The 17,236-nt window shown below is 43.9% G+C and overlaps 1 protein-coding gene across 3 annotated transcripts in view; it reads left to right on the forward strand.

Annotated features, from left to right (window-relative positions):
- Window positions 1–17,236, forward strand: part of ARID3B (AT-rich interaction domain 3B) — a 49,113-nt gene that overhangs the window by 23,227 nt on the left and 8,650 nt on the right. For all 3 annotated transcript variants that reach the window (XM_079127322.1, XM_079127324.1, XM_079127323.1), the window contains exons 3-5: window positions 2,567–2,638; window positions 2,816–2,888; window positions 16,573–16,756. In XM_079127322.1, coding sequence (XP_078983448.1) covers window positions 2,567–2,638; window positions 2,816–2,888; window positions 16,573–16,756 — 329 coding nt within the window. The remainder of the gene's footprint in view (window positions 1–2,566; window positions 2,639–2,815; window positions 2,889–16,572; window positions 16,757–17,236) is intronic.

Raw genomic sequence — 17,236 nt, forward strand, 5'->3', positions numbered from 1 at the left:
CCCTACCAAAACATTCTTCTCTGTCTCTCGAACTGAGCTCACACTTGGGTGTTTATTTTCACACATAGTTCCATGGTGCTCACACTGGCATGCTTGTTCTCACACTCCTGTCCTGCTGGGAAAGCCCTGTCTTGAGATTCTAGGTTGTGGATTCTGTCCTCTCTCTCCAACGGAGTGTTAAATAGTTTCTGAGTGAGCCTTCAGCATGTCTGCAAGTTACAGTAATTAGCAAAAAAAACTGGGGTTTTCATCTCTTGGTAACCTATAGAGAAAGAATCCTCTTATGAACAACAGTGGCCTCAGATCTGTGGCTGCAGAGTTGGGAATTGAGCTGCCACCATAAACAGCTGACATAACAGAAGCAGCAATGATCCCCCCATTAAATGTCTTTCAGCTGATGGGGGCTCCTGGGATAATTGACTTTCCAGCAGGAATTACTGGCTCAAACAAAATCACTGGGCATTAGGGTGACCTACTGCATCCTTTGAAAGGGGGAATGTAACTGTCTGGTTTTGCTGATCTGACAGGCATAATTCATCTTGATTATTCATTGTACTAGTCACCACCAGATGACACTATATTTGTGGTGACCGTGATTACAATGTGTTGTTGAGGTTTAAAAAAAAAAAAAAAAAAAAACAAGCTACAGAGTTTCTCCATCTTGCTTATTGTGTTCTCTGAACTAAAGGTGCCATAGGAACAGTTCTAATGTGGAGGCAATGTATGCCTCCAGACCTGATGAGCACCTGGTAGGATAGCATTTACCAAGCCCTTCCTTACACCCCTATTTTCTTCTTCTTTTTTTTTTTTTTTTTTTTCTTTCTTTTTTTGGTACCAGGGATTGAACTCAGGGGCACTCAACCGGTGAGCCACATCCCCAACTTTATTTTTTGTATTTTATTTAGAGACAGAGTCTCACAGAGTTGCTTAGCACCTCGCCATTGTTGAGGCCTGTTTTGAACTCTTGATTCTCCTGCCTCAACCTCCTGAGCTGCTGGCATGCATCACCACGCCTGGCCATACAACTTTACTAAATAAACAGGGAAACAATTTGGTGTAGACTGTTTCATTTCAACTGACAGGGTGTCACTTCTTTGTTAGATTTACCTTTCTGTGTGCTGAATTGCTGCTATTGGGAAGTGGCTTTGCATCTCAGAGCCGACTCTGAGTAGAAAAAAACTAAATATGGCCTCTAAATATAACTGAATGATGCCTCCTACTTTCAGGCTAGCTTGATGAAAGGGAGAGCTGGGGTAAATTGGAATCCAGTCAGGCTCTCATTTTTTTGGCATGGTTTTAGAACTAGATCCCCATGCAGTCCAAAGAGTGTGCTTCCAAGAAACCTCTGCTCTAAGACCCACAGGCCCCTCCCCTACCACTTATGTATCCCAACTATCTGGGTGATGTTTACACATGTGTCTGTGATCATAGGAGACAAAGGATAGCATGTGACAGGTTCAGGGCATCCAGTTGCATCCACTGGGCCCTCAATTGGCCTGCCCATGGATCAAGAGTGAACAATAAAGTTACACAGATTTCATACTCCCCACTGGCATGGAGACATTGTGGCTGTACCATATGGAATGTGTATTTATATATTTTTTTGAAGAGATGTGTAGTTGGTGCCAATGTGCTGTGCGCTGGGATAAAAAGATAAATAAGATGCCTTTGTTCTCAAGGAGTTTTCCTTCTGGTGGTGATGACAGATAATTTCAAATTACTGTTAAATTTTAAGCTACGAATAGACAGAGACTGCTCCTGGGGTCTTTTGTGCAGCTGGGGGTGAAGGGAGGCACTTTTGCAAAGAATTGAAGAGTAAGAGTTACGCAGCTGATTAAAGGTAAGAAGCAAGTTTAAAGACTATAAGCATAGGCATGTTTACTCTCTCTCCTGTTCAGTTGAATGGTATTCGTTTAACCTAATCAAGCAATCAGGCTTAGATTTTCCATTATTTTCATAATGAAAGTGAACTGTGCCCAAGAGACTCTTAACTCTGTACTTTGGGAACAGGTTCAGGCTGTGGTGACCCTCATATCACTAAGGCATTTTCATCACTAGGCTTAGGGCTTCTGATGTGAGACTTGGCATAGAGACCACAACCTCTCCAACCTGTCTTTACCCTGCTCCTTTTGGCCCTTTATCTTACACAATTGGCATTGTGTAGGAAACATACGTATAAGTATCTTCACACCTGTGGCTCAAGATATCCCAGGGTGATGACTTCTGGAAGATCAACTGGGGAATGAAAGGTTTTTAGAACAGTGGGCCTTTGTGGCCTCTTTTTACAACTTTATCAACTATAATTAACACCTACTCTTCTCCAGCAGTGGAGGAGATACTTATGACTCTGTCTTACTTTTGAACCATAATTGGAAAGCAAAAAAGTAAAAAACAAAAAAATTCTTCTAAGGGTGGTACAGGTGGTGGTCACCTAGCAGTCATTTCTAGTCTGAGCCAGGATAGCACTAACACTGAAGGGTATCATCTTCCCCAAAAATGGTTGCTTTGCCTCCACACTCTTTCTCTTCCTATTCCCTTCTCATCATTGTGTTTTGTTCCCCTTTAGAATGGTGGTTTGGCCTGGAGTGATGATGCCGATGGAGGTCGGGGAAGAGAGATCTCTCGAGATTTTGCCAAGGTCTGTAATATGTCCTGCGTGATAAAGATAGGGGCAGTTCTGGAGTGGGTTGTGTCTGATCCCCAAGAAATAAGGATGTGAATGGTCAGTCAGTTGCATTGTAGTTATCTCTGATATGAGATCTCTTACAGTGAAATGGAATGTTTCATTGTTTTTCTCTTGGGGTTGGGATTGCAGCTGTATGAACTGGACAGTGATCCTGAAAGGAAAGAGTTCCTGGATGACCTCTTCATCTTTATGCAGAAGAGGGGTGAGTGTGCAGTATTCCAATTCAGTGCTTATTTATTGGGAGTTTACTGTATGCTAGTCATTGTTACCCATCCTTTCTCACCCATCCTTGTCCAGGAAGATGAGCATCATTTACTGCTCAGGTAAATGGTTCAGGAGTTGTCTGAAAATTGACAACCACATTGAAGAGGATAGAGATGACTGGCACATCCACATTTGGTCCTGCCTTATTTTTGTCTCTCTTCTAATTAACTGGTCTCTGGAGTCATTTCAAATTCAAATATGCTTTATTCTCAGCCTTATAGGCTGCCTTGGGCTTCATTTATACTAGAGTGTGGGGCTTCTTGTTGATGTATCTAGTTTCATAGAGACTAAGAATGGTAAATAGAAGGATTTTTTTTTTTTGGAAAAACTGAAATGATCCAGAAAGAGGAAAAATCAACATTTTCTTCTTATCCATTGGCTCTTTGACATTTGCATCAATTGGTTTGGTTGGAACATATTCTACGGTTCAACTGTAGGGTACGTGGGCATCTGCATTGAAATGCACCCACTCAATTCTTTCCTCCTTCCGTTACCTTCTCTTCTCATCAACCCCAATAGCTATCCCACTGTAGATCATGATATGACTGTCTTGAGCGCACTGACTTGACTTCCTGGTTTAATATCCTATCATAGGAGTGGGTTCACCAGCCAGATCAGTCCTCAGGAAGCATAGCCAGAAATGCTTTCTAGAAGGTTCCCACCAAACTGTGTGACTCCAGTGTTATCACCCTGGGAATACAGACCTAGGAGAGAACTGCTTCCAGGACCCTGCTGATACCTGATCATGCGTCTTTGGGGGTCTGTATCAGCAACTTTATTGAGACTTCAGAGTGAAATTCTCCTTGTTATCCTATGCTGAGCTTCTGTTTCTTTCCTTTCATCCTTCCCTCTCTCTTTCCCTTTCTCTTCCTCTCCCTCCCTCTCTCCCCCTTCCTTTCTGTTCCCTCCCTCTTTTCCTCCTCCCCTCCCTCTCTTCCTCCTCCTTCACCTTCCAAAGCCTTATTACCTTCTTGGTAGCAGGGTTATTACTGCTGGTTTACTTAAAAAGGCAATCGAAAGTTTTAAGTCTCCATTCCCTGCAATCTCCAAGCCTATAAAAGCAGTTTAAGCAGCCCTAATTAGTTTACTTCTCCAGCGGTTATCTGGAGCTGCATGTGTTAGTAAAAAACAAGAATATAATCCCGAAAGATAATGTGACTGGCAGCAATGAAACTCCCTGGTTGCCCTGAGAGAGAGAAATCCACTTAATACTTTGGTCTCCCTTTCCAATTACCTTTTAATTATTTACAAGCTTCACAAGCCCAGCTGGTGCAAACCCAGGAGCTGATCCCGTCTCAGAGGGGCTGCCATAGCAATATAGATTTTAATCGGCAATGTAGCTCCACTGCTTTATTTTCTACTTTATTGTTTTTCTCCCTTCCCAGAAGAATTTTTAAGGGGAAATGGAAGTTAGATCAGTCTAGCCAAAGGCAAATGTCAGTAATTGTTTACTACTACATGTCTCCCCTAGACTAGAAGCTCGTCGAGGACAGCTACTTTGTCATACCTCTATGTCCCCAGTGTTAGCCCAGGACCAGGCAGAGAGGTACTGGACATGCCGTATGAACAGTTTCTTCTTGTTGTGACTCAGTTTGCCATGCTGGGCAGCTGAGCTGCCTTGAGATTTTGGGTGCCTCTGCCTCCTCCTTTCAACAGCCACCCTGTGATCGGAGGTCAGCAGTAGAGAGCACTCTTTGCTGTCTACCCAGCTGTTCTGGGGCTGCCACCTTGTCATCTAGTATGTTTCTGACTGAAACCCAAAGCAGGAGTCTGTGCCTTTGGTAATGTCAATTTATGGTTATTTGGGTCCTGAGTAAATCTTTGTCCTCTCTTCAACATTTATGTCAGATATTTCACTATTTGCTATCATCACCAATAAGAGGGAAACAGTTCAGTCTGCTGCTTGTTAGTTACTCTGTTACAAGCTTTCTTGGTCACAGCACTATTTGCTTTGTGGACTGGATTATCCTATGCACTGGAGGACATTAGCAATAGTATCTGTACCTCATCTCACTAGGTGTTAATATCAGCACCCCCAGTCATGACAACCAGAAATGCCTCTGGATATTGTAAGTGGCACCTGGAGGGGTCAAAATTGCTTCCTGGTAAGAACCACTGCCATAGAAGGATGGGAAAGAGTGTAAACATATAAATTATTTTCTGCAGAGTCCAGGCACAGTAATCCCAGCTACATGGGGGTCTGAGGCAGGAGGTTCTCAAGTTTGAAACCAGTCTGAGCAAATTAGTCCTATCTCAAAAAATAAAAAGGGCTGGGGAGGTAGCTTAGTGGTAGAGCATCCCTGGGTTCAATCCCCATTTACCACCCACCTTCCAAAATGATCTGTAAGAAAAAAAAATCTCTTTTTGGAAATCATCTTGCCTCCTTTCAGTACCTGAGGCCTGTGTCAGGTGCTATCTTGAGCTCCCCTGTGTGACTGAGTGCCAAAGAAGTGGATACAGGGAACCCACCCTGGGCTGGAATGCAAAGAAAGCCTCTGAGAGGGGCTGTGGCTCTAGTTTATGAAAGACCTAGAATCTCCTTCCTGTAATGCTTTTATCTGATAGTCTACATTAGAGTGATAGTTCAAAAGAGCTGGGAGTAGATTGCACTTTGAATTATGTGACGCTTTCTGTCTTTTCTCTTCATGGAATAGGCAGGCCAAGAGCCCCTAGACACACATGACTTATTTGTCATTCCCAAAGTGGAGTGTCTAGGACACTTAGCCAGATCTTGTTAATTGGGACCAAGGAAAAATCTCATAGACCTTTGACAGAAGGTCAGCAACTCAACTTCTGGAGCTAATGTAAGAATAAGCAGTAGATTGCACAGGAGCGCTGAGCACAGCCTGAGTTTTAAGGCCTGATGATGTCCACCTGCAGTGTGAGCAAGAATGGGCATCTTTGACACAGCAGGCCACCACTGAAGAAGTAGACAGGGCTCCAAGGGAGGCAGCACTCAGCAGGCTGCTCCAAATGACTGCAGCTGCAGGTGATAAAACGACAGTCCAGTGGGAGAAAGGCACAGACTTTAACTGCTGCTTTGTGCTGTCTCTTGGCTGTTAACACATTTGGGTGAATTGACCACAACAGATGGTCTTTTCAGCTGTCAACCCGTGGTGTCTAGGCCTGTCTAGGGGCTTGCACCCTGGTAAGCACCCAGTAGAACAGCCGAGGAGCCTGAGAATAGTAGAGTGAACCAAGGCAGTGCCCAAGTCATGCTGTCTCCTGCTAGTCTTGGAATGGCACTGCTACAATCATGTCAGGAGACCTATGGAGAGGAAAGGAACTCTGGACTGATGAGTGCAAATCCAGAGCTAATATCCACCCCTCTTCATGATCTTGAGCAAATTCTTCCCTTCTGGTAACTGTGCTTTCCTTGTCTGTAAAATGAGAAGGTTAACTAAGAATCAACTTGTAAGCTTTTGTGTTCTGTATTGTTGTGTCTGTGATTGTTCCATTGTCCTTTAGCAATTTTCCACCAAAATAATTATGTGAAAACTATACCAAGCATCTCTGAGACCAAATATTTCTTCCATTTCTTTGCTAAATAATGTATTTCATCTTTTGCTGACTGAAGCCAAATTGAATAATGCAAGTTGCTCTGTATCTCCAGCCCCCATGGAGAATACTCTTAAGAAAGATTAGTTAGATTTCAGAACTCTGATGTCCCTTTGTCCCTTTTTGCTTATTTTTACTGTGGACATACATGTACATACAGGTGTCTGTGTATGTTTCTTTACCAAAAATAAAGTCAAGCACTTCTTTTAAAAAAGTAAATTGATTTAACTCGCTGTGGGTGGTTTCTGAGATATCATTCCATGATAGATTTTCCATTTAGTTTTCCAGCGCCCAAGGGGAAGGACTGATTTGTAAGTCTGATAAGCAAAGGTTCTGTATAAACAATTCTATTTTTCATCAGTGAGAAAGACAAGCTTATTTCCTGGCAGCTGAAACAAAAGTATAGTCTCATTTAAGATGTCGATGATGATGATGATGAAAATTACATTGGCAATTTTGTAGTTGTTTTTTATTATTAACTCATATACTGTACAGAACTCTTTTGGCCCATTATCTACTCCCACAGCTACAATTCAGTGGGGTAGAGAAAGCAAAGGTTATTACCTGTAGCCATGAAGAATCAACCCCAAGTTTCAGGGACTTACCTAACGCCAGAGAGCAGACTTAGCCCTTAGTATTCTAACTTCCAGACCAGTGTTCTCACCTTCTTCTTTTATTTTTAATTATAGATGGATGGAATACCTTTATTTTATTTAGTTATTTTTATGTGGTGCTGAAGATCGAACCCAGTGCCTCACACATGCAAGGCAAGCTCTCTGCCACTGAGCTGCAGCCCTAGCCCCTGCTCTTCTTGCACAGTTTTGGAAAACTGTTCCCTAACACTGACAACCCCATTACTTCCCTTTGGAGTACCCAACAAGCCTTGTCTCTCCAGCATTCTGAACCCCACAGAGTGCTGGCTACCTCCATTGGCCATGGTCCAGCAGAAGGTCCAATAGCATTTAGCTGATGAGCTCAGAGTAGAAAACTGCGTGCAAGAGGAATCTTCATGCCAGGGTCATCACTCCTATCTCTCAGAAGAGCAGCTATGACAACTCACAGGGGTAAGAAACTGCCATCTGTCAAGGCAGCATGGAGTAGGGACAGAGGAAACACACCTAGAATACCCTCAAACAGGGCTGTCCTTTCCTGCTCCTCCCACCCCTGACCCCCTGGCTAATGAACTCCCTGATCACATGGAAGACAAGTTTTGTCAAGACCTCACTAGTAGAACTGCCCTGCTACCCCCACTAATTCTGCGCACTGCACACTGACCTTGGTTTTCCCCAGTGGATTGTTGAATCTGTTTTTGATGTGTATATACAAAGAATTTACTGTGGGAAAAGGGCTTGGTCTTCTCAAAGTGCAATTTGAGTGTTTTTCCTTCTGTTGTGTGCTTATCTATCCATCTCAGGCAAGGAAATGTTCATGACATATATTGCTTTTGCCTTTTGGTGGAGGCAGTTTCTTCTATATTCTTTGTATCTTGTAGTAAATGGTCTGTGCCCTGGACACCCTTCCTGGTAGAATAAAATATGTTGTCTTTGTCAGATGATATATGCTTGGAGTCTTCACTTTCTAACTTTATCTCTAAATGAAAGTCTAAAATGCAAATCTATGAATTTAAGGATAAGCCCTTTATCAGGGGCCAGGTCCTTTTCCTGCTTCAGGTGATCCAGCTGCTAAGATAAATACCATATTTCTCTTTGCATCTTATAATAGTCATTTAATACTCTATAAGTACCCAGTTTTCCACAATGATTAGGAAGGGAGCCTGAAAATTTTTTTTTCATACCAGGGATTGAACTCAGGGGTGCTTAATCACTGCGCCATATCCCCAGTCCTTTATTATTATTATTATTATTTATTTATATATTTTTTAGTTTTGAGACATGGTCTCACTAAGTTTTTTAGGGCCTTGCTAAGTTGCTGAGACTGGCTTTGAACTTGCAATCCTGTCTCACCCTCCCAAGCCCTTGGAATTATAGGCGTGCAATTAATGGTGGCACAGTTTGTCATTAAATTCAACATTTTTTCTTTCAAAATCTTAAATTGGTGGATTGGGGAAGTGGCTTAGTGGTAGAGTGTCTCCCTAGCATGCATAAGGCCCCAGTTTCAATCCCTAGCGCTGCAAAAATTAAAAAAAAAAATGTTGTTGGTACTTTTAGCACATGGATGATAAAGTTGAGTTGTTTGATAGTTTTGCTTGTTTTGTTCCAATATGAGCCAATATTCAATTAATTATCCAAGGACTAATCTAAGAAAGATTGAAGTGAGTTTGGCTGAGAGGACACTGTAAAGCCTAAGAGCCTAGTGGCAAGGTTGTCAGTAGAAGCTCAAATGAGGGTGCATATCCAGGCACTTGAAGTGTACCCCCTCCCAGCCATCCTGCCATTTCTCTCCTATGACACCAGCAAGGTGTGGTAATCCAGCAACAGGCAGAACAGAGGGTCTCACAGCCTACTCTTGCCAACTTTTCTAAATTCAGGGTTGTTTTTTGTTTTGTTTTTTTTTTCTTTTGTGTTTTGTGTTTTTGTTTTGGTACCAGGGATTGAACCCAGAGGCACTTAACCACTGAGCCACATGCCCAGTCTTTTTTTGTATTTTATTTAGAGACAGGGTCTCACTGAGTTCCTTAAGGCCTTGCTCAGTTGCTGATGCTGGCTTTGAATTTGAGATTCTCCTGCCTCAGCCTCCTGCACTGCTGGAATTACAGCCATGCGCCACTGCACCCCGGCCTAAATGCAGTGTTTAAGGAAAGAGATGGAATGGCCATAGTCATCATCTTATTATTAACAATAGCAGGATACAATATTACATACACTATTGACTTTCACCCAAAGCAATTAGTCGTCCAAATTGGAGTATCAAAAACAGTGATTAACTGGGCATGGTGGTGCCTGTCTGTAATCCCAGCTACTTGGGAGTCTGAGGCAGGGAGATCACAAGTTCAAGGCCAGCCTCAGCAACTTAGCCAGGCCCCTGACTCAAATAAAAGTTATAAAGAGCTGGAGATGTAGCTCAGTGGCAGAACACTCTTGAGTTCAATCTCCAGTACTGAATTGGGGTGGGGACATTGAAGTTTGAAATTAGCCTCCCAAATTGTAGAGTAGCTAGAATTCCCATACATTGCCAATGGGAGTATAAATGGGTACAACTACTTTGGAAGTCTGTTTTGTGGCATTTACTAAAGCTAAACGTGCTGAGCCTGTTACCTAGCAGTTCTACTTCAGGTATATACCCAACAGAAACAAGTGCTGCTGTTCATGAAAGACACATGCAAAGTTATTGGTGGCATCACCATCCATTATAGTTAGAAACTAGAAATAACTCAAATGCCCATCAGTAGTTGAACAGACTAATAAAATACAGTACAATAAAAAACTGAACTGCCTTTCACCTGGAGTGACTCTCACAGTCCTAATGTTGAGCAAAACCCAAACACAAAAGATTATATATTTAAAAAAAAAATGTCTATGGGGCTGAGGTTGTGGCTCAGTGGTAGACAGCTTGCCTAGCACATGTAAGACACTGGGTTCGATCCTTGGAACCACATAAAAAATTCTTTTTTTTAAGGTGAATTTCAAAAAAATAGTATGAGATTTTTTAAAAAGTTATATACTGTATGATTCCATTTATATAAAGTTCAGGAAAAATGCATGTCAGGATAATGGTTAGTTACCTCCAGGTCGGTAGGGTGGGAAGATGAATATTGATTGAGAATGGCTGTGATGGAGTTTTCTAGGACCCAGGAAACATTCTGTATTTTGTTCTGAAGGATGATTACATGAATTCATATGGAAGTAAACTTAGATTAGTATGCCATAGCATACATAAGTTAGACCTGCTCAGTGTGCACTTGGAGGCAGAGGGCTTAAGCATACCTGTCAGCCCAGTAATAGGATACTGGCATGTGTTGCCTCTGCCCCTGCCCTCTGGAACAGTCAGCCCACAGACTGCCCTACAGTACTGCCCAGTCTCCCCATGGGAGGTATTTTCTACATAAACAAGTTGGGGAGAAATCACCAACTGTGTGATTTGTTCCTGGTGAGCAGGACTAGAGTAGGGCAAAAATGCTGGAATGGTTAGGAAGCTGGCCTGCCTGCCTGTGCACATTCGCTGCCTAACATGAGTTTTTCTAAACTCTTCTAGGCTCTCTGGTCGGCTCCCTTGACAGGCTACGGAAATGATTAATGACTTCTTTCAAAGCCAGGAAGAAGCGGCAAGGGTCCCTGGCAGGGCCACGCCCTGGGTCCTGTGCCCTCACCCCTGACCAGTAGGCAGGAAGGCAGCTGTGTGAGTCTGCCTGGGGACCCTGCCCCTTATTGCTTCTGGTCTTCACTGGAGCATGCCCATATTTTGATATGGAAAGGAAATGACTTTCCCTTCAGCACTCTGCCATCTTCCATCTTTTTCTCTAGAGCCAGAGGTGGCCATCTCTCTTCTTGCCTTCACCCCTACAGCTGCCTTCTTCCGTATTGTCTGGTAGAAAGGAAGGTAAGGTGCCAGGGAGCAGTTTTTGTTTAGCCATATCTGCAGTGGAAGAGCCTGATGTCATCTCTGGCCTGCTAGTGTCAGTGCCCAGCAGTGTTCCCACCAACAAGGGTTAAAGCCCCAGGAGTCCCAGAGGGAGGCTTTGCTGGGTCCTTGGCCCTCATAAAAGCTTTTTACATCCGTCCCTGGGGCTGCCTCAGGCTCCCTGGCTGAAATCTGATAAGGAGCCTCTTTGTTGCAACTGTCAGTCTCCTTTATTGAGGAGGGAACTGGAGACCAGCGGTATTTCTTGGGGTGCAGATAAGGCCCTGGATGCCTGTCAGAGAGAGTATGATTAATTACCCTCAATCCTAGCTCCTGCTTTGATAGCAGTGACTGACAGTCTGCAGGCTTCCCCATCAGGTGCTCTGCACCCACCCCCCTCAACCTGTATATCGGGGGCAGAGGTTTTCTGCAGAGGTTTTCTGCAGGACTCTGAAAGAGCTCTCTTCAGTTTGGTGTTGCCTCCTCAGTGGTGCTCAGCAAACTGCTTTTGTGTTTATTGTGGTCACAGGTTTGCCTCTCTCAGGTGAACAGCTTCCTTAGAGGAGGATATAAGAGAGAGTCGTAGACCCCTGCCCCCTTCTCCTAAAGGATGGAATAGGAACCATTACTTGTGGACTTGAACTTCATGTGCCTGGTCTAAACCTTAGGGGTCCTTCATAGGAAAAGATCCCAATCTTGCATTTCAGAGTCACTTGGCAGCATTATTCCCTAAAAGTGAGTCATCCTTTCTGGTAGTCACAATTATCAATTTTTGTTTTGATTTTTTATTCTGAAAGTCATAAGACTTTAGAATTGAAAGTCAGTTCTAAAATTCCTCATTTCACAGATGGGGAAACTATATCTGTGAAATCTGTTGATTCCCACATCCCCACTCCCCAGGAATATGTATTGGCAAACTCAGTTAAAAGACCTCCTTTTTTCTTCATAGTAGAATCTTTGGCAAGGAAAATGGCTACCAGGTCCATTCAGCATAAAGCAAACTGCTGAGACAGACCAACCCGAGGATTCCAGTTGTTTCTTGGTCATTACAAGAATTAAAGCCAGGGCAGGTTTTTATATCTGGATTGTCTAGATGTGTGAAAACCATACTGTTATCTAGAGCTACCCAGTGGGTGGCCTCAGCTGTGTTTCTGACAGTGCCCAGGGCCAATCTTCCCTGGGAGCTACTTTAATCCTTAAACAGAGGAGACAGACCGATTCCCTTATTGACTTGATCTCTGGAACCAGAGTGCCTGACCAGAAGGGGTCCATGTGAGGAGAGTGCACCGTGTGTGGGGTGAGGGAAAGCAGGATCCCAGTATACCCAGGGTGGGGCTGGCCATAGGGGGTCACTACCAGGGTGTCCCTGCACTAACTGCAGTCCTCTGGTGTGAGGAGACAATTCCCAGGAATGGCTTCTCTCCCTTTGCTGAGAGAGGCCTCTTTATAACCTAGACTTCAAACACCACTTTGACCCTTCTTGTCTTCTTAGGTTCTGCATCTTTCATTTCCCTTCCCTAAGCAGTTCTCATTCCAACACAGTCACACTTGGGGTGGCCATAGAGAGGCTAATTTTTAACAAAATTTCTACATCTGTAACAGTGTTACCCTTCAAAGAAGGTGTCTCAAATGGTTGAACATTTAGTCCAGTGACTATTCAGAATGAACATGTAATTCCTCTCTAGGGAGATGCCCTCAGAGGCAGTTGGAGCCATACTAGAAAGTCTATCTTGGATGTCCACATCTCATCTTCAGTCAAAAAACAGTATAAACACCCTGGTCCCTTCATCCTGTTCACTTGTCTTGTTTCCAAATGAATGACGACCATTTCTAAAAGTATAATACTTTCTCTACATTTGACAATTTATCACTGCAAAGAGATCCAGAAGAAAATAGTGCAAAGTCTAAAAGCTATTCATACATGGAGTTCCAAAACTGTATGCCATGTCTCTCCAAGGTGGCCTAATTCACTCAGCTGGGCAAATCCTGCCATGCTGTTTAAACTTAGCTCAGCCACAACTGCTCTGTGTACTCACAAACCCAGCCACATACACTCTTAACACCTTATTTCCATTCTTTTTGACCCCATTGTATTGGAACCATGGTTTCTCTCAAAATCCCCAACTCTTCATCCATTCTTTACCTGTGACTAGACCTTGTACTATGGGACCTGGCAGCACAGAGCTTAAGCACTCTGGGTCTTACTTCCCCCAGCTGTTTAATAATGGTTTAATAATGCTCCATGTTGCTGAATGTGATGGCACATGCCTGTAATCCCAGCAATCCAGGAGGCTGAGGCAGGAGGATCACAAGTCCAAGGCCAGCCTCAGCCATTTAGTGAGGCCCTAAGCAACTTAGCAAGACCCTGTGTCAAAATAAAAAATAAAAAAGGGCTGAGTGAGGGGTGTGGCTCAGTGTGGAGTGTCTCTGGGTCCAGTCCCCAGTACCAAAATATAATAATTAATTAGTAATAACCTGTTTTAAGATTTTAAAGGGGAAGGTGACTTCTGTTGGGGCTATCAGCATTTGACACTCAAAACTGGATCTCAGCAGTCCTCCCACAAGGTTCCCAGTTGAGTTACCATGGAGCTGAATGCCTTGAGAAGCATTTTTTTCTCTTAATCTGCACGATAGGCTTATTTATTATCCACAATAATATTCAAGGTGTGGCAAAGGAAAGACTGTCCCTGCCTTCACAAAGCCAACAGTTCTCCTGAGATACCACATGGCATATGTGAAACTGTTTATAGAATAATTGCCAAATTTGGAAGGGTATCAGAAATTCCTGAGGGAAAGGATCCATGCGAACTAGGGTAGTTGGACAATTCTCTCTAGAGGGAGTGGACATTGAAGGACAGTGTTGGGGGGTCTGAGTGAAGGCAGGTCATTTCAGGACTAAGGAGGGACAGTGCAGGTGAAGCAGAAGTTAGTGTGATCCAAGGGGCATGGTTAGAAGTCCCAGCTAACTAGAATGACAAGAGTTGTTAGGATATGTTTGAATACCGTATTTCACCCCATGATTGTGGTAGATTTTATGTTCATTTTTTTGGTGGGGAGAGCAAAAAAGTTGTGTGACCATTATGTGAAACTTTTTTTTTTTTAATAAGATTGTGCCAGTATTACTAGAATCATTACTAAACTATCTTTGGTATAAGATTTGGATGCACAGAATACTCATGGTGGCAGCAGTGAAATGTGGTACTTCATAGGTGATCTTTTAAGTGAGTGTTGGGGAACATGGGTCATAGGATTGGACATGAGGGATGGAATGGGCAAGCAATAAGGATTTTGTAGGCTTTAAACAAGGGAGCAAGTGATATGGTAAAAGTATTTTAGCTGGGCACACACCTATAATCCAGGCTACTCAGGAGTCTGAGGCAGAAGGATGGCAAGTTTGAGGCCAGCCTCAGCAATTTGGCCAGGCCCTAAGCAACTTAGCAAGGCCCTATCTCAAAATTAAAAATTTTTAAAAGGGCAGGGGGGTGGGATGGGGGATGTACCTCAATAGTTAAGTACCTTTGGGTTCAAGCCATAGTACCAAAAAAAATAAAGTCGTATTTTAATAAGATTATGTGGCATTATTATGCAAGTCAAATGTGTGGATAGAAGCCACCACAGGTATCTTAACTGTGAATCAGAGAGGTCTTAGTCCAGTGTCATGGCTGCTAGCCAGAAAGGAATAAACCTATGAAAAGAACCTCAAAGGGTGAATCAGTGGAGCCTCCTACCAACCTAAAAGTGGGTAATAGAAAAAAGAAGCCAGTGCTGACTTTGATGTTCCTGCCTAACCTCCAAGAACAGTGGTATTTCTGGGGGTGGGGATGAGGGATGGATAACAGAAGATGTGATGGGGAAAGGGAGTTAGATAAAGGTGAGGTCATACACACATTCCAGCTTGAAAGTGAACAGGTCGCATGTGAGGATGCCCTGGAAGCTTCTGGAAATGTGAAGTTAGGGGGCCTCTGTGAAGGGACCTGAAGTGGTCCTCCCAGACTCTCAGGAGATACATGGAATCTGTGTATTTATCAAAGCCATGAGTGTACTTGGGCAGACAGGCCTCCAGAAGGAAGTAGTACCAGGAGATCAATTCTGCCATGCTAGGCTTTTGTATTATGGTAGGTGTAAGATTCACTGTCAAGAACAGCATGGGGAGATGTTAACCACTTTTGTGAACTGTATTTCTGAGTATACCAGTAATCTGCTGATATTTTACCTATGAATATTTTTAGTCTTAATTCCATGACTCCTTTGTCCTTGTCTCTCCAAAGACTAGCTGGTCAAGACAAAGGTCTTCAAGATTGGTCACTCCCTCCCACTCTTAGAAAAGAGGTATAATCCTGCCATAGTATTCCCACATGCTTCCTCTTCAGAAGTGTGGGGCCCTTGACTCCATTCTCTGACTTCTGATATTTAGAACTGAGAAGAAAACTGGCCTGCCTTTAGGGGAGAGCAGGAGAAGCAGAAGAAGCAAATAGCCCTCTCTGCTCAACTGTTGTGACACCACCAGATAGCTCAGTATGTCTTCAGTGAGATGGGAGCAGGCAGGGGAGGTACACGACAGAAGCAGCAGCCTGTGTACAGTAAAAGGAGTTTGCCATCAAAAGGCAACAAGTCTCATACTCTGCCCTGGACGGTGACCCTTCCCTGTGGAATTCTCCCCTCTGACCCACAGATCATTAATCCCGAGGTTGCCAAATGACAGTCATCCATCACGCCTCCTGACGAGCATCCCAGCCGGCTGTGAAAGGACCCCAGTACCGCCCTCCCTTCCATCCCCTGGTGCTCATTAGTAGCCCTTCCTGCCCGGTGCCAGGTTTCCTAATCAAGTCCCTGGCTCCTCTCACTTCCCCTCGGGGCTATTGGGCGGAAGCTGCTCTGACCCTCCCTCTTTCAGAGGCCAGAGAAGGGGTGGAGTGATTAGTGGGGAGAGAATTGTTGAGTGGCTTTTCATTCCCCTGGAGATCTGTTTGTCCAGCAGCTCCTTTGACATGATGAGGCACACAGGAAAGAAAGAAACCATGTCTCCATCCTGCAGCAGGAGGGGAGAAAGTAGGCAGGCAGTATGCAAAGAAATACACTGTTAACAAACCGCTATCAGGGAGTAACAGAGAGCTAGTCAGGTGGGTGATCAGGCAGGGCCTCCCCTTCCAGGGAGTCAGGATAAGGCCTCCCAGAGGAAGCAGCTCCTGAGTGGAGTCCAGATGCTCCAGAGGAGTGTAAATTTCCAAATCATTAGGAAATAATCTGTAATTGTATTGCAAACAAACAACCCCACTGAATTCATCTAGTCCTGCCCTCTTATTTACAGATGGGAAAACAGATCTAGAGAGGCTAAGTGTCTTGCCTAAGGCCACTTACCCTGGGAGTTGGGGTTGTCCTGCTCATCCCAAAGAAAACTGACAGCTAGTCTGACAGCTTTCAGGTTTGGGGAGTTTGAGTTAAATAACACTTCTAAGCAGATTCATGAACAGTGTTTCTAATTCAGCTAAGGGTGAGCATACAGACATCTTTATCAGCCCTGACTTTCTTTTATTATACAATCACAGGGACCCCCATCAACCGGATCCCCATCATGGCCAAGCAAATCCTGGATCTATACATGCTGTATAAGCTGGTGACAGAGAAGGGGGGCCTGGTGGAGATCATTAACAAGAAGATCTGGAGGGAGATCACCAAAGGCCTGAACCTGCCCACATCTATCACCAGTGCCGCCTTCACCCTCAGGACCCAGTGAGTGACCAGGGCTGGGGAAAGAGGTGGAAGCTGGAAAAAGGGGATGTTTTAGCCCAGAGGTGGAGGAGGAAGGAAGGACATTCCATTGCACAGTTAGCAGGAGGAGTGGAATTCCTGAAACAGTGAGGAGCTTTGGAGATGAATCTCACACTAGATCAGGTAACAATGAGAGTCACCCTGACCCAGGGTCTTCTGTGTGCTACTACTTACCGTTCTCTTTCATTTAAACCTCTCTCTTGTGACGTACGCATTTCCCCAATTTCTATATTATAAAAACTAAGTCTTTGAGGTTAAATAATTTGGTCAAGGCTATACCAGCCCATAGGTGGTAGAGTTGAGATTCAGACCTTAGTGTCTATCTGTAAAATGCACACTCTTTCCAGAATATTGCCTCCCAAACAGCACTTGTGCCACAACTGGTCCTTCTTACCTGACACTCACACTCAGCTTGCAGTCAAGCCCCATGGAATCACTGAC

This window comes from Sciurus vulgaris, assembly GCF_902686455.1.
Source record: "Sciurus vulgaris genome assembly, chromosome: 2".
Taxonomy (NCBI): Eukaryota; Metazoa; Chordata; class Mammalia; order Rodentia; family Sciuridae; genus Sciurus; species Sciurus vulgaris.